This window comes from Myotis daubentonii, chromosome 4 (genome assembly GCF_963259705.1).
Source record: "Myotis daubentonii chromosome 4, mMyoDau2.1, whole genome shotgun sequence".
Taxonomy (NCBI): domain Eukaryota; kingdom Metazoa; phylum Chordata; class Mammalia; order Chiroptera; family Vespertilionidae; genus Myotis; species Myotis daubentonii.
This window is the reverse complement of record NC_081843.1, coordinates 103,715,903-103,743,354: the sequence shown is the minus strand read 5'-3', so window position 1 is coordinate 103,743,354 and position 27,452 is coordinate 103,715,903. Positions and strand designations below refer to the sequence as shown.

Here is a 27,452-nt window from a genome sequence, read left to right as displayed (position 1 = left end):
GACGCCGGGTAACTCCCCCGCCCTCTCCGGGCGGCCAGACGCCCTGGGCGGCGCCGGCCTCCGGGTGTGGATGTTCCCGACGCGCAACGCGGGCTCCGCGCGCGGCGACCCGGGCCCTCCCTGCGTCCTCTCCGCGGCGGCCGCTGGAAGGGACACCGCGGCCCGGCCCTGCAGCGACTGCCCCGGTTCTCCAGCGCGAGGATCTCTCGGTCCCGGGCCGCGCAGCGGGGGCTCGGTCCCGGCGCTGCCGAGAAGCTTCGGTTCTTAACTTTCGTCGGAAACCCGCCGCGGGGCAGAGGAGAGGGGACGCGCGCCTCCCCGCGCGCCTGGCCCCGCCCGCCCGCCCACCGCGGCGGGAAAGCCCCCGCGCTCCTCCCACCCGGGGCTCTCCAGCCTCCCGTGCCCGTCAGCAGCAGCTGCCTGGCGCTCGCTTCCGCCGGCCGGGACGCGCAGCGCCCCGCGTTCCTGGAGCCGCCGGGGACCAGGGCGGTGACCGCGGAGCGCGTCCCGAGTCCCCGTCGCCCTGCCCCGCGCCCCGGCCGACGGCATGGTGCTGCTGGCCGGGCCCGGGCCGGAGGGCGGCGGGGCGCTCTGCGTGTCTTCGCAGCCGCCGTCCCCACCGCGGGAGGCGAAGGCCCGGGAAGACCCCGCTGACTACGAGGAGTACGAGGACTTCTCGCGCCTGCCCGACACCCGCAGCATCGCCTCGGACGACTCCTTCTACCCTTCCCTCAGCCGAGAGGAGTCCGGCGCCGGGAGCGCGGAGAGCGTCTCGGAGGCAGTCTCCGAGGGCGTCCCGGAGGCGGCGACCCTCCTGCGCGCCGCCTGCGCCAACGACGTGGGGCTGCTGAAGGCGCTGGTGCGGCGGGGTCCGCGCGCGGAGGAGGTGCAGGAGACCGACCCGAACGGCCGGGTAAGCTGGCGTCTCCGCAGGTTCGGGTCTCCTTCATCGCCCCGCCACCCCCATTCCCCGCACCACGCGGATCCCCACTCTGCTCAGGTCCCGCGGGGACTTGGCCACTGTAAAGAGTGCTCTTTCCTCGCTCTCGGGGCGAGAGGCGCATGGAGCCCTGGGTGGTGTGCCTGTCCTAGGTGGGGGCGGGGGAGTGCGATTCGTCCGAGGTCACATCCCCGCGGGCGCCGCACCCCTCCCGCGTCCTCACCGGACTAGGCGGGCTCCCATTCCCCGCCCCGGGGTCCCCTGGGCCCGGACTTTCCCCGGGGCGGGCGCCGGATGCGGGTCGGACGCCTCTCCTTGGCCTCTTTCACCTGGGTCCCCTCTGACAGTCCGTTTCCTCGCCTGGAGGGACCACCCCTTCCTCCCAGCGCCCACGGAGCGATCTCCGAATTGGTGTCCCCAGGGTCACTACCACTAGCCAGGGCCATCTCCTGACCTCGCCCTCCCCCTCTCCCTCTTCCCCCTCCCCGCCTGGGGACCGCAGCACCGGGGCTGGCACCCAAGGGGTAGGGCAGGCGCGGGTGGGGGTGGGGAGAGAGGCACTGGGTATCTATCTATCTATCCGTTAGTAGGGTTAAGACTCAGCGCCCGCAAGAAACGTTTCGAAAAGGAAAGAAAAAGTTGGCTTGCACAGACTTAGAAGACTGGCTCGCCAAACACCACCCACCGAGCACTAGGAGGGAAAAGCCACAGGGTGACCACCGTGGCCACGTGCCCGCCTGTCTGCGCTGTGTGGACACGCCCACGCCGCGGTTTGACCGGCTGGTGACACTCCCAGGTCCCGGGGATCTGTCAGCCTAGCACAGATCAGGGATGCAATGCGCTCAGGAGCCACAGCTGAGAGGAGATAGGCGCTTTCGCCCCGTGCCCTTGGTTTATCTCTGGAGCGGGGAGTGTGATGGGAGGGAGAGGAAGGGAGGTTTGTCTCCTGTGGTCTGGGCAGAGCTTTAGCAGGAGGAGCTGGGAGTGTCACACGTAGGTGTCCAGCACCAGCTTGTTGTAACGTGTCAGACAAGCTGGCCCCAAGTTTCCTAGGGCTGCAGAGGCTAAGGTGGGCCCTCCAGGCAGTGGGTCCTGCCTGGACATTGGGCAGTGCCACATCCTAGCCCTCCCTCTGCCCTCGCCGGCAGTGACTGGGGTTTTGAGCTTCTTTCTCCAGCTCTACTTTCACTTTTTCAAAGTGAGTTTTCACATGCAGATGTTTATAGCAAAGACTTCTTTCCTGAAGCCCACCAGGATGATCACAAAGGCAGAGTAGGTCTCTCCCATGTGCTGGGCAGCCCTGGGTCTCCAGTGGGCTCTAAGGCGGGGGCGGGGGGGGGGCACTGGCAGCGCCTGCCCCGCCTAGTCCCCACCCTGAGGCCCCACTGGGCTCAGATTTATTATGTTCGCTTTGGGGGTAAAAAAATAAAACTTTGCCAACGGCTGCCTCAGAGCCAAGTGAGAGTAATGGAAACCACTCCCAGGGGGCTCGGGTCTCTCAGACCCCGTTTCTGGGCAACTTTTGAAAGCCCTCTGTCCGCGTGAGGAGAGGGCAGTGGGATGGAGAGGCTGGCTCAGCCTCTGGAGGCTCTGCCTGTGTTTTCTCCTTGTAAATACTGGTAGGTCCTGGGGCTGTGAGCGTGAGATGCCCTCACACACAGCACTCGCGTGGCCCTTGTTCAGGCTCTGACCTGCCTTCTCCTTGCTCTGAAAAGTGCACCCTCCGCTCGTTTTGTCTTCTGCCAGGCAAAGCGTGTGCTCTTGGCTTTTCCCTGGGTCGAGAGCCCTTTGTTTCTCTGCGTTGTATCCCCTCCTCTCTGCTCCCCACCAAATCCAGGCGGAGAAATGACATGTGGCCCGCCACCCACATGACTCTGGGGGTCTTTTATCTCCTGGTCAGAAGGAGCAAGTCCTGTGTTCTGTGCTCTGAGTAGGGCAGGAGAGAGCTTCTGATCTCCCCGTGACTTCTAGGTGCTATTGCCCAGTCTCCGTCTTCCTGAAAAAACGAGAGAATAAAATGTCCCATGTGCAAATGCACAACCCTGTGGCACATGGAGTTGAGTCATTGCCCAGGGGTTCACTGCAGACTGACTGTGTGCAAGGCACACATGTTAGGTACTCTAGGAGACTCGAAGATGAACCAGTCTCTGCTTTTGAGAGTCTTCACCTTTTAGACAAGGAGAAAAGAACTCAGAGAGCTCCTCCATGCTTAGAGACAAACCTCCCTGCCCCCTGAGATAAACCAAAGGCACAGGGTCTCACCAGTTTCTAAGTAAAAGCACCTATCTTCTGTCAGCTGTGCCCAGTCCAGAGGCAGGATGGGAAAAGGTACGAGGGACAAGTGTCTTGGATGCAGGGAGCTGAGAACAGTCCTGGAAGCCTCGTGAGGGGATACGTTTGGAGGCAATGGCAGGCAGGTGCAGTGTGGTTGGCATGGTGTGGCACAGAGCGGGGAATGTGGGAGCTTAAGCTGGGAGGCTGACCTGGGCCAGGTGATGAGGGGCCAGTCCAGAATAGCTGGCCAAGAAATAGGAAATTGGAAACAAACTGGTTGCTGGCACGGGAGTGTCCAACCGTAGGGCCACACGTGATGCTCACGCACTACCTTCAGGTTCTTATGGGAGGGTCACCTTCTTAAGGAGGCCTTTCCTCTTATTCTATCTAAGCCAGTAGCACCTGGAGCTGGGTAAGGGCCACCCGGAGTTCTAAGGTGGTTATTTGAGATATTAGGTGGCATTTAAGTAAAGATATATTGACGATGTTTGCGGGAGAGGGACTGGCAAATGCGAAGGCCCTGAGGCAAGAGCCCTTTGGGCCTGTCTACACATGACCAGGGTTAGTGACAGTAAAAACCTCACAGAAAGGCCTAGAGCAGTGGTTCTCAACCTTGGCTGCACATTAGAATCACCTGGGAATCTTTTTAAAATCCTGATTTCTGGGCCTCATCCTCCGGAAATTCTGTTTCTTTGTTATGGGGGTGGGGCCACAACATTAGTAAGGTTGAGAACCACTGCCCTAGAGCTTTGGTGGAGTAGAGGGGTCGTTAATTGCATTAATATGGAATTTACAGCTCACAGGTGCAGCCCACAGCCAGCTTCCTGGAGGAAAAATGTCTCTAAAGCAGTGGTTCTCAACCTTGGCTGCACATTAGAATCACCTGGGAACCTTTTTAAAATCCTGATTTCTGGGTCTCATCCTCTGGAAATTCTGTTTCTTTGTTATAAATGTTGTGGCCCCACCCCATAACAAAGAAACAGAATTTCCGGAGGATGAGGCCCAGAAATCAGGATTTTAAAAAGATTCCTAGGTGATTCTAATGTGCAGCCAAGGTTGAGAACCACTACTCTAAAGGCTTTGGGAGGTTTTCTGAGCCGTGTTTGTGGAGCTGCTGGTCTCTGGTAGTTAAGAAGGGAGCTCTGCCTTATCGGACAGATGTTTCATTGGATTTAAGTAACTGAGGGTCGCGTGTGTTTTGCTTAAGAATATATGTTCTTTCCTGGCTCCTGAGATTGGGAGAATACTGGCTGTGGCTCAGCACACAATTTTGCTTCTAGAATATTTATTGCTCTAAAAGGATTGCATAATTTAAGATGCAACATGTAAATACTTGTGCAGTAATTCTCTGGTAGCAGTCAAAGTGTGCTCTCGCTGTCTTTTAGATTTACGGTTGTTTTGTTCCCTTGGAAGTAGGGACAATGAAAGCTGCCATGATTCTTTTTCTTAATTCTTCTCTTCTACTTATTATCTCCGGAGGCTCACCTTTACGGTGACGGCTCTGGAGACCGCACTGCAGCCCAGGGAAGCGTGTGTGCTGTCTTCACTCCGGAAGGAATGTCAGAAAGCTCTTGAACCAAAATAGGCAATTATGCTATGTTGAGAACATTGCACTCCTTTCTTGATGTCATTCTTCTCAGGCATGTTTAGGTTCCGGGGTCTCCGTGACACTTTTCATACGTCCCTCCACCCATTTGCTCTGTCAGCTAGCTCATCACACACCGAGTATGGGGGTGTCTCCCTTTACTCTTAAAGGGTTTCCCTGCTTTGTTGATTTGTAGGGGTGATCGGGACCTTTATCTTGACAGACACATTTGGTTGTTGTTGGTGGTGTTTTGAAGGCTACAGAAGATGTAGAAACTTCGGACTCACCTTTCCCGAAAATGAGAACCAAGTTGTTTGGAGTTCACACCTGGCCCCCCTACATTTTCTAGGCCTCGGGCTTGATGGCCTGCATGCGCACTAGTGAGCAGACACAGTGAGGCCTCCAATGCATATGCTGAGGGCCATCAATCACAGAGAAAGGGGGCGAGAAGGGAGAAGGGAGCCCCAGGGGCTGGTGCAGAAAAGTGTGTCAGCTGAAGGGAGCCTGGAAAGCCTGGGCTCGGTGGGCAGGCTGACAGATGTCTGCCTCTTCCTCCTCCATTGACCATGGCTGGGGGTGCTCTGGGCTCCCTGTGTATGTGTGCGCGCGTTTAAAGGACTTTTTTTTTTTTTTTTAGAGCAGTTTTAGGTTCACAGAAAAATTGAGGGGAAAGTACACAGATTTCCTATATACCCTGCCCTGACACATAGACAACCTCTCCAATTCTCAACATCCCCACTGGTGGTACATTTGAATCTACATTGACCTGTCATTATCAACCAAAGTCCATAGTTTGCATTGTGGCTCACTCTTGGTGTTGTGTATTCCGTGGGTTTGGACAATTGTATAATCTGTTTTTATCATTATACTAGAGGCCTGATGCACGAAATTCGTGCAAGAGTAGGCCTTGCTTCCCCTGGCTGCTGGCACCAGCTTCCCTCTGGCACCCGGGACCCAGGCTTCCCTCGCAGCACCGGCTCGAAGGTTGTCCGGAAGGATGTCCGGTATAATTAGCTTATTACGCTTTTATTATTATAAATCATAGAAAGTATCCCATGTGTTTTCATATAAGTCTATCAGTTATCTATGGCCACAGCAATGCTAAATAACAAGTAACTGAAACCTCACTGATGTATACAGCAGCAAACATTTTTCTGTGTTAAGCGTGGCCCAGCTCAGCTGACCCTGCTGGACTTGCATTCAGTTGGGGTCAGCTGCGGATAGCAGGACCAGGAGGGCTTGGCTGGGGTCACTGCTCCATGTGGCCACTCATCCTCCAGCAGCCTGGCCTGGGCTCATTCTCCATGGCAGGCTCTGAGTTGCAAGACAACAAGTAGAGCCAATAAAGTTCAGTGTCACTTCTGCTGAAGCAAGTCACAAAGCCAAGTCCACATTTATCCTGTTAAGTGTGAATTAGCTTTTGTTTGTATAGGATGTTATTCACTAACCATGTGTTTATTTATTCATTTTAAACTTATTTTTATTAAGGAAAATGTTAGATAGATAAATACTGGAGCGAGTAGGTGGCACCAAGACCCTCCCTGTCCCAATCATCCAGCATCAAGCAGCTGCTCCCACAGGCCTGTTTTAATTTTGACGGGAAGGTTACACTAAACGCTGCTTTTTGTGTGTTTGTGTGGATGAAGGTTTCAGACGTTTGGAAGGACCATGGTCACTGGATTTTGGAGCTGGGAGGGGCTTTAGGGGTCACTGGCCCCATCATTTTGTAGTTGAAGAAAGTGGGGCTCAGAGTCTCAGGAGAGCTGTGTTCTAGAACATGATGCTGCTTTAAACCCACATGGGTCTCTCCCAGGGGCTTCTGAGCTTTTCACGTTTGCCGCCTCGATACACCTGAGGAATGGGCCAGCTAGATATTCGGTGGGGTGTTTGGGGTGACTTTGAACATCCAGTTTCCTTTCCATCCTATGCTTGTAAAGGAGAGGTGTTATAAAAATCTAAAACAATAATAGGTTATATGAACTTTTCTGGACTCTCAGTTATTCATCTAACATTCCTGTCAATATAATGTGCAGGCTATTATTCAAAACTGTTTTGAGTGATAACTTCTGGTAGATAGGGCTACAATACAGGAAAGCTGCAAGTGTTATTTAACTGATTGTAAATGATTAAAATTCAAACCTTATCAGAGCCTTAGGTCTGTAACTCTTTAATAGTTACAGGATAACGCAGATTTTCTCATTCTTCCTGAGTCTGTCATGATAACTTTTATTTTTCTAGGACACTGTCCCATTTTTTTCTAAGTTTTAAAGGTTAATAGATGGAATTTTTATAGTTCTGTTTTTCAGTGTCTGCTATAACTATATTATATCCTGCTTTTTGAAATTGTGCTGTTTTTCTTTTGTGACAAATATTGTAAAAAATATCCATTTTATTCAATTTTTGCCTTAGGTCTGTTTCTTTCTAACCTATGTCATCAATTTATGCCTTTTTATTATTATGTGTGTTCAAAGAGGTTAGATTTTACAAAAAAAATTTTAAAATATTTTTTTTATTAATTTCAGAGAGAAAGGGAGAGGGAGAGAGAGATAGAAACATCAATGATGAGAGAAAATCATTGATTGGATGCCTACTGCATGCTCACCCACTGGGGATTGAGACCACAATACGGGCATGGTTCGATGGGAAATCGAACCATGACCTCCTGCTTCATAGGTTGGTGCTCAACCACTGAGCCACACCAGCGAGGCACCATGAGGTTAGATTTTAAGATGAAGTAGGATATTAAGAATCCTTGATGTCATTCAGTGTGTGTGTGTACATAACAAATTTGAAAGAAGCTATTTTTAAATGGTATTCCTGAATTTGAAAGGCAGTTGAAGGTGGATTTTACTTATTTCTACTACATCAGAGATACAGAAATTAGGGTAGATATGAAATCCCAAGTGATGGTTAGGTTGAAGGCAAAATTGGATTGGGGTGGTGGGATTTGAGAGCAATTTCAAAGTAACATAAAAACAAACGTATGTTTCCAAGGCATATTGTGTCAGCTCTGAATATTCAGGTCCCCAGTCGGCATGTGATGGGATGAAGAACTGAGCATTTGTCTCTGGCCTCTGATTCTGAGATGTAACTCTTGAAGGAGAGGCCACACCTGGTGAGGGACTGGCCAGCTGAGAGGCGTAGGCAGGGGATGTGGAGGGAGGCTGTTGAAGAGGCAGAAGCAGTGCTCATGGGAGGTGCCCAGTAAAGGGCATTAAATACATTTACGGTAGCACGTTTTCTGAGACAAGGGAGGGCACATGAAGTTGGTTTAAAAATAGAGGAAGACAAGAGAATTAAGCTGAGTGAAAAAAGTGCACTTCGAAGGATTATATACTGTATGATTCCATTTGGTAACATTCTTGAAATGATGCAATTATAGAGATGGAGAACAAATTAGAGGTTGCCTAGGTTAAGGCTTTGGGGAGAGAAGGGGGTGTTAGTTACACTAATAGGGTAGCTGGAAAGGAGGGGGCGGAACAGCCCTAAATCTAGATTATGGAGGTGGTTACAGGGAGTTATACCTGGTTAAAATGGCATAGAACTGTGTGCTCATGCGTGTGCGCGCGCACACACACACACACACACATACAGATAACTTCTGAACAGGCTCTGGACCACAGCAATGTCTATTTCATGGCGGGCGGTGCTCTTATGCTGTTAATTATGCAAGACGCTGGCATTGGGGAGGATGGCTGAAGGAGGCAACTTTTCATTGGTTGCTTCTTGTATGTGCCCTGACCAGGGATGGAACTGGCAACCTTGGTGTATCAGGACTATGCTCTAACCCAGTGATGGCGAACCTATGACACGCGTGTCAGAGATGACATGCGAACTCATTATTTTGGTTGATTTTTCTTTGTTAAATGGCATTTAAATATCCTATCTAATAAAAGAGAAACATGGTAATTAGCCATACATCCGCTACCCTTCCCATTGGCTAATCAGCGTGATATGCAAATTAACTGCCAGCCAAGATGGCGGCCGGCAGCCAGGCAGCTTGAAGGGAACATGAGGATTCCTTGCTTCAGTGACAGAGGAAACCAACGTTCCCTGCCTGCCGCTGCCGGCCTCTGAGCTTGCAGTTTGAAACATTGTTACAAATATAGAAGCTAAACAAAACCCCAGAAACCTGCTTTCAGCCAGCCGGGATCTCAGAGCTGGAGTTGATACAGTGTTTCAATTGTAGAACCCAAACAAACCAGATACCTGCTTTCAGCAGCAGAGGCCTCAGAGCTGGAGCCAGAGCTAAAGCTGGCCCAGAATAAAAAAAAAAGAAAAAAAGGAGCAGTTGGGAGCTTCAGTCACCCGCCAGCCTGAAAACAGCCCTCAGCCCCTCACCCAGACTGGCCAGGCACCCCAGTGGGGACCCCTACCCTGAAGGGTGTGTGACCAGCTGCAAACAGCCATCATCCCCTCACCCAGGCTGGCCAGGCACCGCAGTAGGGACCCCCACCCTGATCCAGGACACCCTTAGGGCAAACCAGCCGGTCCCCACCCATGCACCAGGCCTCTATCCTATATAGTAAAAGGGTAATATGCCTCCCAGCACTGGGATCAGCGGAGCCGAGAGGCCTCTCGGCACCGGGATCAGCATGACAGGGGGCAGCGCCCAAACCCCCTGATCGCCCTGCGGCTCCGTGTGTGACAGGGGGCGGGGCCACAACCTCCCTATTCGCCCTGCTCTGTTCGTGACAGGGGAAGACGCCCCAACCCCCTGATCAGCCCTGCTCTGTGCCTGATAGGGGGGAGCTCCCCAACCCCCTGATCGCCCTGCGGCTCTGTGTGTGACAGGGTGCAGCGCCCCAACCCCCCCTCCCCCCCACACCATGGGCCCTGCTCTGTGTGTGACGGGGTAGAGCCATAACCTCCCCATCGGCCCTGCCCTGAGTGTGAGAGCGGCGGCGCCCCAACCCCTGATCGGCCCTGCTCTGTGGGTGATAGAGGGCGGCGCCCCAACCCCCTGATCTGCCCTGCTCTGTGTGTGACACGGGGGGAGCTCCTCAACTCCCTGATGGGCCCTGCTTTGTGTGTGACAGGGGGGAGCTCCCCAACCCCCTGATGGGCCCTGCTCTGTGAGTGATAGAGAGCGGCGCCCCAACCCCCTGGTCCGCCCTGCTCTGTGTGTGACAGGGGGGAGCTCCTCAACCCCCTGATGGGCCCTGCTCTGTGCGTGACAGGGGGGAGCTCCCCAACCCCCTGATGGGCCCTGCTCTGTGCGTGACAGGCGGCGGCGCCCCAACTCCCCAATCGGCCCTGCTTTGAGCCCGACCAGGGGCTGCACCTAGGGATTGGGCCTGCCCTCTGCCACCCGGGATCAGGCCTAAGCCAGCAGGTCGTTATCTCCCGAGGGGTCCCAGACTGCGAGAGGGCACAGGCTGGACTGAGGGACACCCCCTGCTCCTCGAGTGCACAAATTTTTGTGCACCGGGCCTCTAGTATAAAATAAATATCAAAAATATAAGTCTTTGTTTTACTATGGTTGCAAATATCAAAAAGTTTCTATATGTGACACGGTACCAGCATTAAGTTAGGGTTTTTCAAAATGCTGACACGCCGAGCTCAAAAGGTTCACCATCACTGCTCTAACCAACTGAGCTACCTGGCCAGGGTGGAAGGTAACTCTTAAGAATGGTTAAGATGGTAAATTGTATGTTATATGTATTTTACCACAATAAAAATATTGGAGGGCATTACCTTTTATCTGTAGCCTTACCATCATGAATAGATCCCTTTTTAGAAACTAAAGCAGGATCAGACCTGGTTAATATGTGGGACTGGGATCTGCTGGGAATACTGGCTGTCTGCACCCTTGCTACTCAGCATTACCCAGGAGCTCTCCCCAAAGGCAGGATCCCACGCCCCTCCCTAGGCAGACTGGACCAGAATCAGCACTCAACGCAGGGTCTGAGGCGATGGGCATGCACACTTGTTTGAAGAGCTCCAGAACGTTTCTTAGAATAGAAAACAGGTTTGGTGGCCAAAGATGACAGGCTTAGGTTGGTTACATGATCCTGGACAAGCCACATGATCTTTTGATCCACAGTTTCCTCTAGATTCCTATCTAGAAAACGGACATGCTAATTATGAGGATAACAATACCTCACAGCAGCTCCAGGCAGAATAAATTAGTAACTTGTATATATAGTATGGGCCATGGCATGGGCACTCAGTGGAGCTGTTGTGTCTATGGATGAATTAATCTTGAGATGGTTTTCCAGTACTGCTCTTTCCATTTCAAGGGAAAAGGGAAAAGGTGGAAACCAACATTTAACCGAAGAGGTTATGCACAGGAAAACATCATGTCCACTTGGTGAAGACCCTTTTGTAACCATAAAAATGGGTTAGAGGTTAGATCTCATGTTAAGTGTATAGACTACAATGAAAGTGGCTGTGGGTGCCATGGCAGCAAATGAAGCCACGGGGTGAGGCGCGGTGGGAGGGGCAGAGAAGGGTCCTGTGGCCACATCTTGGTGCATCCTGGGAGCACCTTTGCTTACCGTGGGTGGAGGCCAGGATGCTGCCTTAGGAATGGAAGCAGCCTGAGGCCTGGAGGAGAATGAGAAAGGTCCAGACTCTGGAATGATGAGGAGAGAGAGCATGGCAAGGAGGGGGAGGATGGCCCTCAGGCCAGGGATCATCACAAGCCTCTTTCCTTAAGTCTTTTTTCTTTCTTCAACATTTTCCATGGGTACAAGTTAGTGCAAAGAGCCCTGGTGTTGGAGCCCCGGGCCACTCTGGGACTCTCAGGGACTGGCCTGTCACTTGCTCTGCTGTGAAGAATCGGTGCGGTGGGTTCCCCATTTCCTATTTCTTCTTGGCATTCCAAAGGGCCTGGCCCTGCCGCTCACGTCAGGAAGATCAGTCTGTACGCCTTCCTTCTAGACCTTCCTCCCAGCTTTAGTATTTGAAAGCACCAGGGACAAGAGGCATGTGCTAAAAATAGCAGCAGTGACATAGCTCCTGGGTGTGTTTTGCAGGCGCTGGGAGTTAGGCTGTTTTCGTTGGTGTTAGATAATGGGAGGGTTTCTGGGAAGTGAATCCATGTACAGCAGGGCACAGTTGGACGGGGCTGAAGAGACTTTGAGGCCAGGTTTCTGCATCTTGGGGTCCCTTTGTTACCTGGAGACGGTCTCCCTGTTCTGACCATCATGCTTCAGAGGTTCCTCATTGTTGGGGGGTCTGTTTCATCCTCAGTGAAAAGGGACATAAGAGGCACCATGGGACAGAGGAACAAGCGACTGTCCTGTCTTGTCACCCACACATCCTCCTCTGTTGGAGGGTGGGCTGCGAAAGGCCACCTCTGAGGCCCCGGGTTCACGTCCATGCGCTATGGTGGGTGGGGAGGCACGTATTGGCTTTTGAGGGGCATCCACGTCCGGCCCGCCCAGGATTGAGAGTCCCGCATCGGGGGAAACCCCTGTGCAGACCAGGGTGGTTGGCCACCCTACCTGTGAAGGCAGCTTCTGTGTTGGGACCACACACCAAGTGTCCCCTTAGTGAAGCTGGAAGACCCACAGGCCACGGAATTCCTCTGTCAGCAGAAGCTGGAAGCCCTATTCTGGAGGAAAGCTGTTGCATTGTATCATCCGGGGGCATATCCCCTGGGACAGAAGTATAGGCCGTGGTCGCTTAGAATGGACTCTTTTATCACATGCAAGAGCCCTCACTCATCACTCGGACAGACACAGGACAGACACCTCTGGCAGGGAGGGGTGGAGACAGGAGAGCACTTGCTCAGGGAGGGCCCATGGGGGAGGGTCGGAAACGGGGGTTAAGTCTTCACTGCTATACATGAAAAGTGGAATAAATACAGTTCTTTAAAAATTTCAGTTACTTAAAATGCACCAGGGAAGCTATGGTAAATTTGTTTTTAATAGAAATCATTAAAACTTTTTCTTTGGTGTAAACAAATCTAAATCCATTGGGTTGGTTTAGAATGAGGCACAAGTGTATTGAGTTAATTAAAAAACAACACCCTATCTCATTTGTTTAAGGCAGTGACTTACAGTGACTCTACTAACAATTTTATTGGATCCAAAAATACTTGAGATACTATTAACTTACAAAAAATCCTAATGTTAATTCAATGAAAATAACTGAAAACTTAACCTTTTTCTTTTCTTTTCTTTCTTTCTTTTTTTTTTTTGCATCTGGCAAATTTATCTACCAATTTGCAAATGGCTTGATTTTTGAGAGTTTTTATAAGTACATAGAAGCTGTGTTTTCTTATCAATAACATGAGTACTTGAGAAAAATGTCCCTGTAGAAGGGAAAAAGGCTGTTTTCCTCCAAAGAATGGATCTTCCTGAATGTTTGCTATTAAAACATATTTTAGTCCTTTTGGGCTGCTATGGCAGAACACCAGGCACTGGGTGGCTTATGAATAAAAGGCATTTACTTCCCCTAGTTCTGAGGGTTGAGAAGTCTAAGATAAGGGCACTGGAGGTCCCTTGTCTGGTGAGAGCCAGCTTCCTGGTTCATAGATGGTCGTCTTCTCTCAATGTCTTCATGTGACAAAGACTTTTAAGCCTTAAAGTTCTAAGTGATGGGAAATGCCCCAAATGCAAAGTGAAAGGAAGTAATTTGAAAGGAAAAGTAGTCCCATCACGGGGCTCTACCTCCTCCACCAATCAGCCTCAAAGGCCCCGCCTCCTAACACCGTCACATTGGGGTTAGGACTTTAACATGTGCATTTTGGGGGTGGGGGTGGAGTGGGGGCATAAACATTCAATCCATAGCAAGACAATGTCAAATGCTGAAGGAATAAAAAAAATATGTATTTGAAATACCTTTGTAGTTGCAGAAGAGACATATATAATTTTTCAATATTTAAATAGAACTACATGTGCATGACTTTCACTAAAAAAAAAATCCCAAGATCGCTACCTGGTAATTTGGATGCATTCACATATAAATGATCTCCGTCTCTAAAAATATGGAATTCTACTGTTCTGTGATTTAAAAATGTCTAAATGAGTAAAATTAAATAATTAAAGTAAAATAGTCATAGGATGCCTAGAAATAGAAAAAAAAACGTTTTTAAAGAAAGCTAATTTAAGCCTTTAATGTTCTACAAGTGACAGGAATACCCCAAATACAAAGCAAAAGGAACTCATTTGAAAGGGAAAGTAAAAAAAAAACAAACAAAACACGTTTGAAAACAGCTGTTTTGATATATAATTTACATACTATACCATTCACCCATTTAAAGTGCACAATTCAGTGGTTTTTGGCCTCACAGATCGGTGCGTGCAGCAGCACAGCCAATTTTAGAACGTTTTCATGGCCCCAGAAAGAAGCCTTGTAGTGGTCAGCTACCCCCGTACCCCCAGCCTCTCGGGCCCTGAGCAACCACGAATCTACTTTTGTTACATGATTTGTAACAGGATTTTTATGAAAAATTCAATTTAGAGAGGAAGGAGAGGGATAGAGAGTTAGAAACGTCGATGAGAGAGAAACATCGATCAGCTGCCTCCTGCACACCCCCTACTGGGGATGTGCCCACCACAAGGTACAACATGCCCTTGACCTGAATCGAACCTGGGACCCTTCAGTCCACAGGCTGACGCTCTATCCACTGAGCCATACTGGTCAGGGCCATGTCAACCTCTCTTACATTTTACTCCATAAATAAATAAATGCAACATTCACTTCACCCCAGGGAGTGTTGGCCATATGCAAGGTAGAGTCACGAATGCCAGTTCTACCTGAAAGTAACTTACCATAAATTTCCTATAAATTTAAGGAGTTAAGTTTTTAAAATAGTGTGTGAAGCTCCAAGCCCTGACCTGTTTCACCTTGAGTGCTGGGCCCAGGAGTACATGGGAACTTACCCCAGACCTTGAATCCAAAACCCTGGGGTGGGGTCGGCACTCTGTTCAACACACCCAGCAGGGGTTCCGATGCAGCTCACCTTTGAGAACCTCGGGTGGACTGCATTTACATCTTTTGGTTAACAGCTCAGCTCAACTGGGGAGGTTTTCCCTTCCTCCTAGGAGTCCGGCTTTCTATTTTGAAGAGAAGGTGGAGGTCAGCGTCCTCCAGCTTGTTTGGCCCCTCGCTCTATTCTAGCTCTTGCCTGTGTTTTGGGAGTGGGGGTGGGCAGCTGTGTTGGGAGCAGGCCTGGCTGGTTTTGCCCTTGATTGGGTCTTGGGCAGGGGGCTTGGGAAGTGCCCAGTGAAGGCTCTATATGTTCGTGTCTTCTGTTGGTCTGTCTCCCTGGAGAACCCTGACTCACTCCCTTGGGAGCTCTTGGCCTGAACCACTTTCCTGAACCTGCCTTTGAGGTCAAGTGCAGGATTTCCCCTGCTAACCGCCCAGCCTGTCATACTTTACATGTTAGAAGCATAGCTCATCACTCCCCCCTCCCACACACTTTTTGGCATTGTCTCTGGCACCTCCAGGGCCGGCTCAGAGGGCGTGCAACCTGTGCAGTCCCTGGGCCCTGTGCTTAAAAGCACCAGCCAGTGGTGTGAAGCTCTGCTGTTGCTGCCTTGAAATGAAGGATTTTGAACTGGGGGCCTGCACTTCATTTTGCACAGGGGCTGCAAATCACATGGCCAACCCCATGCCTCTAGTTGCCTCTATTTGCAACCCTGGAGTCAGCCCAGCCTCCCTCCTTTCCAGCATCCAGCTACTTTCCAAGCACTGGACAGTCTCCGGTGATGCCCCCCACTTTTCACTGGGGTCTCACTGCCTCTCTAATTTCGGGCACTGAGATATCTCACTTAAACAGACACTGTACTTCCTTTCTGGTTTCCACATTCCAGTCTATTCTGCTACCACTTCTGCATTATTTTCATGTGTGTGGTTTGTATCACAACAGTATCATCTTCGAAAATTCTTCTTTCCAGGCCCCCACTGTGGTGCTCCAAATACCTAACTTACCACTCTTCCCTCGGCGTCGCAGAAGCCAGGTGATCTGCTGTCCCCATGGCCTTGGCAGGTCCTTATTCTCCCTGGAATACCCCCCTTCCCCCACCCCCACTCCCGCCCCGCTCTCTACTGCAAGCCTGTCCCAGATGTCACCTTCCCTGTGGACTTCTGCCGTGCTCCTCTCTGCATGTCTTCAGACGATTAAGTAAAACATGTAAAGTCCTCAGCAAGTGAGGGGTGTTCGGTGCTGAGGAGAAAAGGTGAAGCTGGCCAGGCAGGTGGTGCCAGTGTTGGGCTGAGGCGGACATGTCCCCTCCTGGCTGAGGAGAGCTTTTGCGTGGAGGCAGGAGGAACTGAAAGTCTTGTTTTGCCCTGCGGCTGTCCAGGGAAAGAACAGTCCAGACTGAGCAGCAAGAACAAAAGGCCGAGAGGTGGGAGTGCCTGGAATGTTCTGGAACAGCCAGGAGGCCAGAGGGACTAGAGCAGAGTGAAGGGAGGGAGCTGGCAGGAGAAGAGGTCGGAAGTGTCAGTCACTTAAAGAAAGAGGGACAGACTTGGGCAACGAGAGTCGGAGGGGAAGAAAGAAGACCCAATTCCACCAGGAAGTGAACGTTTTAGTGAGGTCTCGAAATTGGGTGCTCTTCCAAGCAGGCAGGTGTCTGAGGCCAGAGGGCCTTAAGGACTGGCTGTGGTGAGCTCCTTCGCCTCTTTCATTCTACTTCATCGGACTAGTGCTTTTTCAGTACCCATGTAGCTAAACCATCAAGTATTTCATGGACACATAGAGTGTTCGCAACCGAGGTTCCATTGACAGGTCCATAGTTGGGGTGCTCATCTAGTGTCCTTAAGCTTAGACCTGAAGTCAGGTCTAAGTGTTTTAGACCTGACTTCAAGCAGGGGTGCTCATTTCCATTTGATGTGGGTGATTTCAGAATGTGATTATGTGAGTCTACGGCACGGGAGGCTTTGTTCCGACGAAAGGGAACCCTGAGAGAAACCCCCAAACCAGAGAGCACTCCCTGGGCTGCTTGTAGCTTCCTGTCAGCCCCATGGCGTGGCTTCCCAGGGGCTGCCTGGCTAACAGGTGTGTGGGGCGTCCCCGGAGAAGAGGAAGTGCTAGTCTGTGACATTTGGTTTGGGTTTCCATGTGGGACACTCACAAAGCAGAGCCGTGCTTCTGGGGTCAGATGCCTGCCTGTACCTGTGAGCTTCCTGGCTACGGACCCTCCCCTCCCACCTCACCTGGAACAGATGCCCCCATCCAGCCACCCTTCCCAGATCTTTACTGATGGCTTCTCCATGCCTGGCTCCTGCAGGAGAAGAACTGGGGGCAAGCCCTGAGACTCTGTCTACAAGGAACTCACAGATGGCAGCACAGGCTGTGGTAAAGACCCTGAATTCTGGGTCATGAGAGTTACTCCATCAGCTCTGTGCCGTGCCATGTGGAGTAGAGTTTCTTTTATCACTTATATATATAAAAGCCAAGTGACCAGAACGACTGGAACAACTGGTCGCTATGACACGCACTGTGGCCAGCCAGCCACCGATGGGGGGGCGGCCCCTCCCCCCTGGCTGGCCCTGCCCCCGATTGGCCCCCTAAACCCCAATTGGGGGTGGGGCAGGCTGGCTGGCCAACCACCCGCGGCCCTCCCCCCTGGCCAGCCCCACCCCTATTGGCCCCCATGGTCGGGGGGTGGGGGGTGGGGGGTGGCTGGACCCCACCTGTACATGAATTCATGCACTGGGTCTCTAGTGTGACAATAAGAAGTACAGAAACGCAGTCCTCTGTGAGGGAGAAAGGGCTGGCGCTGGTGTCCTGGCCAGCGGCTCTTTACCAGGTTGGAAATCATTGTTTGAATCTGATGCACTAAAAATACAGTGTGTGTGTGTGGGGGGGCGGGGGTTGGGGGGTGGGAGGGGGGGAGGCTTTAACTCACTGTGTATGTGTATGTGTCTCTGTGTGTGTGTGTTTAGTACCTTCTCTCTTTTCCATACTGTTCATAAAAACATTTAGGCCAACAAAACAGTTCTCCTCTTCACTTTTGTCACGCTTAATTTTTCTTGAGTTTTTCTTGTGCGTTATCTTAATGCATAATTCAGGCAATGGTTATTAGTTCCCTGTAGTCAGAGGAGATTCAAATGGAGAAATATCTTTTCAGTGCAAATGTGGCCCTTTTCCAATACATTTACGTGTCCCAGGTCATCACTCATTTGCTTCTCAGCTTTTAACTTTAGCCTTGTGCAATGCCTGTCCATTATCAGGGCATTATTCCTGTTTCCCGTTTCAGCAGTGGCCTGTGGCCTGCTGAGAGGCTGGGGGGATCTTTTCTTGCTGAATTTGGGGGATGTGACGTTTTCGCTGGAGCAGAATGTTTCTGGTTGGAGTGATTTGTAAGCATCCTTCTGGACAGAGCTCGATGTTCCCTGCGCACGATCATACCGCCCTCCTTTGCTCTCCATTGAACAATAATATCCAGCAGATATTCTTTTCTTGCTTCCACTGGAAATATTTATGAGTTTTATTTTTTAATGGAAAAATGGACAAAAAATGGAGAGAAATGTATTTAACTGCAATAAAATGGCCCCATGTGGCCTTGCCTTGCGGAAAAAAAAAAAAAAGACACATTTAGGGAAATTAATAATTAAAGAAAAAGAACCAAGTTCAAAAAAGGAAATAAAAACAAGACACCTACACTGCTGGTAACTGGAGATTAACATTTGATGTGATCTGTCACTCTGTTTACCTGTTTCTGAAATTGGTCCTGTAACTAGAGCTTGGATTCTGCCTTTTTTTTTTTTTCCCCTCACTTATAAGCATACTTTGAGCTCATTTCTGTGTTTAAAGTCTTGATTTTCCAAACCCATTTCTGCATATATCATCGTTTATTTAATAATTTGCTGGACATTTTGGTTGTTCCTGAAATTTTGCTATAGACATACTGCCCTGATGAATGGTGCCCTGGCTTATCAGAACATTTAGGTTAATTCTTAGAAGGTATATTATTGAATTTAAGAGTATGAGCCTTTTAAAGGCCATTCTGCTTTTTAGGAGGATCGTACTAATTTCTCTCTCCATCAGCAGGCTATGAAATTGCCTTGTTTTGCTGTATCCTCATCACACTGTACATTAATTATTGAAAATATTAAAATGTCTTTGTCGGTCTTTGAAACATTAAAAGCCATGCATGCTTACTGTAATATACTCAGTTAACATAGAAGGGTAAAATGCCAAAGGTAAAAATCACCTGTCTTAGAGATCATTAAATTTTTTTAGGTATAATTTCAGAGTTTTTTTGATATAATATGTACGTGTAATTGCCTTTTTCCTTCACAACTTATTGAGGACATTTTTTCCACAACAGCAAATACACATCATTATTTTGAATTATTTCAATATATTCTATTTTCTGGATATTTTATTTAACTTACGATTTATTGGTAGGCACTGAGGTTATTTCTAGTTTATGGGTAACACAACAATTTACATATATCTTTGCATATTGACCTAATTATTAGGAAATTGTTGGGTCTCGAGTTTGGATCCATGCAGTGAGTACTATTATTTTCACAAAAAATTCTGCTTCTCCCTGGAACAGGAGTAGGTTTTCTCTCCATAGCATGACACTTACCCATTCCCCTTTCTCTGTCAAAGTCAGTACGAGAAGTGACGTGTGTAACGTTGCCAATGCTTTAAGTCCCAGCATGTGATTTTCCATACCCTCTTTTCCCTCTGCTATGAGACTTACAATATTCCAGTAGTGCCCATGTTCCTCCATCAACCTGAGTCCGAGAGGGAAAACAACATGGAAAAGACCTGCAGCCCACCTGCGGTGGATGTGTCATGTGAGCAAGTAGACATTTATGATAAGCCATTGGGGATTGCTTGTTACTGCTGCAAAAACTAGCTTATCCTGCTTGACATGATACATAGCAAATAACGCTCTAGGAAGAGTGAACCTACTTATGTTCACTAGCAAGGTATTAGATTGCCTTGCTTCCACACTTTGCCAATACTAGCTATTGTATATGAGAAGTTAGGGTAGTTCTAGATGGTGCTGTCTTCTTCCAGAGAGGACTTAATTGGCTTCTGGCAGACAGTGGGGCAGATAATAGTAGGTAGACTGTAGTCTCTGTACAGTCCGGTCTGTTTCTGCCTTACTCGTAGGAGCTAGCCCTTTGGGTTCCCTACAGAAATGTGGCATGTTTAATAGGCCTTGGCAGGCCACAAACTTCAATTTGTCTCCTTAATCCTGAGACTGTGATAGACTCTACTGATGCCTCTGACCTTTATCTACTTGGCTTCTCAGTCTTTCAGCAGATACCACGAGGAGGAAAGTGATGAGACTAGAGGCTCATCTCAGGGCTTTTACCTTCTTTCTAGTACATCAGGCCTGCAAATCCTGGTTATCTCAGAAATATTGTGCCTCCAGATAGATTAATAAAAAATCATTGTCTTCCTTGCTCCCAGTGGAAGAGTAGATGTGATTGAAGCTAGTTTTCCGTAACTGAAAGTGAAAGTTACTATCATTTGTCGTTTTACTTTGTTTATACTATTGTTTTGCTGAGAAGGTATAGATTTTTGTATAGTCAGATTTTTCTTTTTCTTTGTGGTTTCTAGCTTTGCTATCAGGCTTCAAAATGCTTATTAAAAGCCAAGTTTATAGAAATAATCATCTAAATTTTCTTCCAGTGTTTTTATGGCTGTATATTTAATGATTCATTTTGGCATAAGACATGAAGTAAAGATCCAACCTTACTTTTTCCCATATGGCTAAGGTATTTGTCCAACACCAGTAACTGAGTAATCCATCTTTTGTGAATATCTGTTTATAATAGATACTAGAGGCCTGATGCACGAAATTTGTGCAAGGGGCTTAGCCCTCAGAGCCGTGGCTTCATCTGGAAGGTCGTCTGGAATGTCGCCTGGAAGTCGTTTGGCCATTCGGTCTAATTAGCAGATTACACTTTTATTATTATAGATTATAATCTTTTATAAAAATATAATCTTTTTTGTTAAACACATGGTGCCTCATTAATATTTTAATTTTCACTACTTTGCTTCCTAGTGAAGTTATATTCATTTCACATATATTTATTGATTCTTCATTTTTCTTCTTTATTTTATCTGATTTTATCCATTTAAAAAATCGTGGTTGTGTATTTATGCTAATATATAACATTACTGTTGGTATTTAAATAATCCCATGTGTATATCATTACTTTTTCACATTTGTTGTTTCAATGCCTTATTGTTTTGTGTTGTTCTCAGCTTATCAGTAGTGATGCTATACAATAGAAATGCCTGGGGCACTCACCTGGGCCTGTACTACCTAGCCCTGGCCAGAGCCAGTGTTGTGGTTGAACTGGCCCTGTGGTTCTTAAGATAATTACAAGATGCACCTCAGCAACAACTATCAGGGAACTTTGGAAAAACAAGATTTATTACTCACAGATTCTGGAAAGTACACTTTATACCTGGGTCTACACAGCAGAAGTTGGGGAAAGAGAGACAGAGAGAGGGAAAGAAAGAAAACTTGGGGGTTCTGTAATGATGCCCACATAGAGCTTGACTTTATCTGTTTTTCTTTTATTCTAACAGTTGAAAACAAGTAATACTTATATCACTATCACAATGTAATTAATGTTAATCAAAGAATCAACTAGTGTGCTAGGACTACCTTTTTCCCTGCAGTAGCACACTTAAAAATATTAGGGCATATAGTCACTCTTTTCTTTTTTTGTAAAGCTTTAGGTATTAGCCCATTATGCTCTTAAAAAAAAGACAAAAAGGACTGGTTGCTGGAGGCAAAGACCAGCGTTAGTTAACATATAAATGTGAGAATTCCTTAGAAGACTAATGGACTTTGATATTCAGCAAGGGCTGAGAATCAGCATTGTATTACCCTGCTGCTGGCTGAATGGCTGAAGGCAACCTGCTAACCTGATAATCCTTTATTGTTTACCAAACCTCACCATTGATATGTCTGTTTGGTTTGCTAAAGGGCAAATGTGTATTCTAATAAATAAAAAGCTTTGGGTCCGGAGATTAGGGGAACCGCTCCAGCTAGAGAGTAAGGTCTCTGCCGGGCTTCCCCCATGCCTTCTAAATTTCTATTTCTTGTTTAGTATATCCATTTGTGCGCAGCCCCTTCTCCAGATCCTGAATCATTGCTGCAAAAGGATGCAGCACTGGTCTTAGCTTTTATAGCTCTCCTGTTGAAATTTGAACATGGCACAGGCCTTACTTTGCTCTGGACATCACTTCACATATTAAAACTTTGCAGGCAGGGACATCTCTGTACTTTCTGCTCAATTTGCTTTTTTCCTGTGAACCTAACGCTGCTCTGAAAAAAAAGTCTTATTAAAACAACAACGCGACTTTGCAGTTGGATGTTTGGAGCTTTTGATCAACTTACAAGCTACTAATTTTGGAAAGACCCAAGAGGCACGTTGCCTCTACATAACATACCTGAAACCAGAATGAATCAGAGGCAGCACAGAGCAGTAGCTATGCATTAGTCTGTGACTACATGTGTAGTATGTGCCATGCGCATCTTCCTGTGGGCAAATAATTCTTGTGAATTTAAAATCTCTTTAATTGGACATTAGGGGCTTGGAGTAGGTGAGCGAACTAAATGCCAATGATCCCTAAATGCCAATGATCCCTGATAAGAACTAGTGTTTTAAAGAACTAGTGTTTATGATGGGTTCTCCCTGTTACAAATGTGGATGCTCTTTGATGGTGTCAGTTGCTCAGATGTTTTCTCTCTTGCATTTGCATTTAGTTATTTTGAAGGAACAGCATTTATAACACAGGGCTCTGTTTGTGGATTATTCATTCTGTCCACTTCCCTAATCAGATGTATTTTTCCATTTATTGAAAGTTGAGGTTATGGGTGGCTGAAGGAATAAAAGGTAAGCAAATTAGCAGGCATTTTGAGTATTTTAGTGCACAGTACTGTTGGATCTTATTTTTGCACATGCATCAGACAGTACTTGCTACTGACACAACAGGTGTCGATGACATGATGCCCACTGAGGCTGGGACAGGGGCAGGGGGCAGCCATGGGCTTTCTTCCTAAGGGTAACGAGGGAGTTGCAGGAAGGGACATTTTTAATCAGAAAGGACACATGAGTGTGGAGGATGGAGGGGAGTCAGGCCCAGAGGCAGGTGATCTGATGGGGGCTTTTGCTGCTATTGCAGGTGAGTGAGGGCCAGACCCAAGGGTGACATCCTGAGCAAGAGAGGAGGGAGAAGGGCAGTTGGTGGAGATGCCTGGAGGACATGGGGTGAGAGTGGTGCTGGGATGTAGATATGTTAGTTTCCAAGGCTGAATAACAAATTAGCACAGGCTTGGTGACTTCAACAATAGAAATTTACCCTGTCACAGTTCCAAAGGCCAGAAATTCAAAATCAAGGCAAAAGTAGGCTTGTCTCCCTCCCAAGACCCTGGGGGAGGATCCTTCCTCCGCTTTCAGCCTCTGGCAGCCCAGGTGTTCATGGTTTGTGGCTGCATCAGTCTCTGTCTCCATCAGTATATGGCAGCGATGGCGAACCTTTTGAGCTCGGCGTGTCAGCATTTTGAAAAGCCCTAACTTAACTCTGGTGCCGTGTCACATATAGAAATTTTTTGATATTTGCAACCATAGTAAAACAAAGACTTACATTTTTGATATTTATTTTATATAGTTAAATGCCATTTAACAAAGACAAATCAAACAAAAAAATGTCAGAAGTCAGTTGCCTCTTTTGACTTCACCCTGCATGCCCTCGGGTCTATTCTGCTGAGCTGTTTCTGGGGCCACTTGTTCAGTGGTGTCATAGGTTCGCCATCGCTGGTATATGGCCTCCCCCTTTTGTGTGACTGTATCTCAAATCTCCAAGGTGACCTCATCTTAAGATCCTTAACTGTTTCCAAATAGGGTCACATTCCCAAGTACCAGGGGGTTGGGACTCGGACATATCTTTTCTGGGGGACACAATTCAACCCACAGCAGGTAGTAAGTAGGTAGGTGAGGGAGAGAGGGCCGTGGCTGAGACACCTGAGTGGAGGGATCCTTCTTCTCAGAAGAGGCCCTGTGCAGCTTTCGGAGATGAAACTAATCCTTAGAAGTTCATCATTGTCTGCGATGCCATCTCTCTGGGCTCATCCCTGCATCCCAACTGGACATTTTGTCTGGCCTTCTAGTCACCACCATCTGGGTGATTATGCCTCTGGAAATCTCTGGCCATTGTCCACTTTTTGCTGACCTAATGGATGGGCAGATGTGACAGGATGAACTGAAGAGGGAGGCAGAGGAGCATGCTGGGGCAGGAGAGGCCCTCTCCCCCAATTCTGTTCCTCAGTCAAAAGAAATTGATTGCATTCACTGACTCATGGAAGAGTTCAAGGAGATCTTGTCTTGTGTGTGCCTGGGGGATAGATTGCCTTTGGCTGAAGCAAGGCAGACTGTTCCCAGCCAGAAAAAAACAAACCCAAACAAAATAGCCCAACGACTTAAATTCACACCAGTACCCTTTAACATTAACTGTACTTTCCACTTGAGCCTCTGGTTCAAGCTGAATGTGTCTAGTGTGTGCCAGTGATTCTTCTTTTAATTGGTTTAGATTTCTGGGCCTTCGTTTGTTTACCAAGAGGACTGGATTTTCTTGCTGCGTTTCCTTGGCAGATGACTTTGCTACAGGCCCATGTCAGAAGTCAATTGCTTCTTTTGACTTCACCCTGCATGCCCTGGGTCTATTCTGCTGAGTTATTTCTGGGTGCCACTTGTTCAGTGGTGTTATCTCTGCCCAGTGACTGATCTGACCAGAGCCTTCTAATTGGTTTCCCACCTCTGGCCTGCTCTTTCCACACCCTTCACATCACCATCAATGCCTTGTTGCTTTTTAACCACATTTTATGGTAATAGTAATTTATTGCACTATAATTTGCATATAGTAAAGTGCACACATTCTAAAAGAACAGCTGGATGATTTTTGAGAAACTCATGCTCTTGTGCAGTCATCTCCTGCTCAAGATATAGAGCATTTTCATCCCCACGGTGAGTTTCCTCCTTCTCCTTTCCACCTAGTCCAGCCGTGGGCAAACTACGGCCCGCGGGCCGGATCCGGCCCGTTTGAAATGAATAAAACTAAAAAAAAAAAAAAAAAGACCGTACCCTTTTATGTAACGATGTTTACTTTGAATTTATATTAGTTCACACAAACACTCCATCCATGCTTTTGTTCCGGCCCTCCGGTCCAGTTTAAGAACCCACTGTGGCCCTCGAGTCAAAAAGTTTGCCCACCCCTGACCTAGTCCCTGCCCATTAGAGGCAGCGCTGCTCAGATTTCTATGCCCATGGCTTAGTTTGGCCAGCTTTGGGACTTCGGTGGAGGCACACAATGCATGCTCTGTGCCTGACTTCTTTCATGTGATGTAATGGTTTCGAGATCCACCCATGTTATGGGTGTATCACCAAGTTGCTTTTTTTTCATTTTAAACAGCTTAATGTCTGGTATAATTTTAATGTCATATAATCTTTCCACTTAAGGTATAGAACTAAATGGTTTTGGGCATATTTCATTATGAATTTTTAATGTGGTAAAATATATATAAACAAAAGTTCCCATTTTAACCATTGTAACCAGCATACAATTCAGTGGCATGCATGACATCCACAATGTGGTACAAACATCCCTGCTGTCTAGTTCTCAAACTTTTTCATCATCCTAACAACCTGTAACTGTTAAGCAATAACTTCCCATTCCCTCCTCTCCGTAGAGCCAGTAACCTCTAACCTACTTTCGGTCTCTATGCATCTGCCTATTCTAGATATTTCTCATAAGTGGAATCGTACACTATTGACCTTTTGTGTCTGGCTTCCTCACATAGCATAATGCCTTCAAGGTTCATCCATGTTGTAGCATGTGCCAGAATCTCATTCTTTAATTTAAAAGAATAATATTCTATTGTATGCATATAACTCATTTTGTTTATCCATTCATCTGTTGATGGATACTTTGGTTGATTCTACCTTTTGGCTATTAGGAATAATGCTTCTACACACGGGCGTGCAAATATCTGTTCAAGTCCCTGCTTTAAATTGCTTTGGGTATATACCTATCCTATATAATAATAGACAATCATGCAAATTAGCTGTCCCTCCGCTATGCCGAAGCCATGCCCACCAGCCATTCCAAGTGACTATGCAAATTGTCTGACAAAGATGGCAGTTAATTTGCATATGCAGGTGTCAAGCACCCCAGGAGGCGATGGTGGCCATGACCGTGGGCTCCCGGGACTTTCGCTGGCCCTGGGAGGCAAGGCCGTAGCCACGCCTGCGGGCTCTCGGGACTTTTGTTAATTGTCACTCCGCGACAAAGATGGCAGCGACCATAGTGGCCAGGGCAGGACGCTGGCGGTGTTGCCCCTGCAACGTGACCCCAGCGTCTGGCTTGGCTGCGTGGAGGGAGGGGAGGGGAGGGGCTTCAGGCCAGAGTCCACAGTGAGGGATGCTGGGCTCATGGTGATACGAGCCCAACATCTGCGCCCCGGACACGTGGAGGAAAGGGAGGGCAGGGGCCTTGGGCCGGAGCCCATGGCAAGGGATGCTGGGCTCGCTGTGATGCCAGCCCAGAGTCCGTGCCGAAGGAGGGGAGGGGAGGGGCCTGGGGCCGGAGTCCCTGGCGAGGAATGCTGGGCTCGCGGTGACACATTCAGCTTTAGAAGTTATTTACTAACCATCAGTAAGTAAATAACTTCTAAAGCTGAACATGTGTGCTTGGCCAGGTGAAGAGAGGGGAGGGCAGGGGTGAGGGATGCTGGCATCGTTTCAGGCTGGGCTGAGGGACCCCCCCCCCCCATGCACGAATTTCGTGCATAGGGCTACTAGTTAGTGGTATATTGCTGCATCATATAGTAATTTTATGTTTAGCTTTTTGAGGTTCCACCAGAATGTTTTCCATGGTGGTTGCACCATTTTACATCCTCACCGGCAAGGCCTAGGGTTCCAATTTCTCCACATCCTTGCCAACCCTTTAATTTCTGCTTTTTAAAAAAATCCTCACTGGAGGATATGTTTATTGATTTTTTTGCAACCCTGGTATGCGTGCCCCAACTGGGAATCAAATCTGCAACCCCTTTGTTATCATCATAATTAACTAGTTTATTAATATTAATATTAGGAAGAGAGCAAAGGGGAGGTCAGACATTATAAGCATGGTCATCTGGGCAGCTTCACCAGGAAGCTACAGCTTCATGCTCCCCAGGGAACCTCGAATTCATTCCCTGCAGATCACTGGGGGAAGGGGTCGAACAAAGAGAATGATGGGCACATGTGCAGTGAAGTCAGGGTGACTTAGGGGAGGTGCTTGCCTGTCAGTGTAGCCTGGAGACAGTGGGTTGGCTAGGGAGTGGACCCCATCAGAAGTGTGCAAAATCTTGGAAAGTTGATTGGCCAGTTTGAGGAAACTCCTGGTTAAAATCCCCAAAGACTTCTCTCTCTCTCTCTCTCTCTCTCTCTCTCTCTCTCTCTCTCTCTCTCTCTCTCTCTCTCTCTCTCTCTCCCTCTCTCTCTCTCTCTCTCTCTCTCTTGTTTGCTTGTGTGCTCTCTTGCTCTCTGCTCCATGACCTGCACTCACCGTGCATTCCCCTGTTCTCCCTCCATAGCATGTGGCCTTAAGCAGCCACATGGCCCATGGCTGTGTGGACCCCTTTTGTGTCTGCACCCAAAAAACTCCATTTCCACATGCAATGGACTGCAGCTGGTAGCACCAGCTAAGCTAGCCAGATG

At 48.2% G+C, this 27,452-nt stretch overlaps 1 protein-coding gene across 1 annotated transcript in view; it reads left to right on the top strand.

Moving 5' to 3' along the window:
- The first annotated feature begins 377 nt into the window (after positions 1-377).
- The window catches only part of ANKRD33B (ankyrin repeat domain 33B), a 65,744-nt gene continuing 38,669 nt past the window's right edge, over positions 378-27,452 (top strand). The window contains exon 1 of the mRNA XM_059694785.1: positions 378-913. Within this exon, the coding sequence (XP_059550768.1) occupies positions 548-913 (366 nt within the window). The 5' untranslated portion in view covers positions 378-547. The remainder of the gene's footprint in view (positions 914-27,452) is intronic.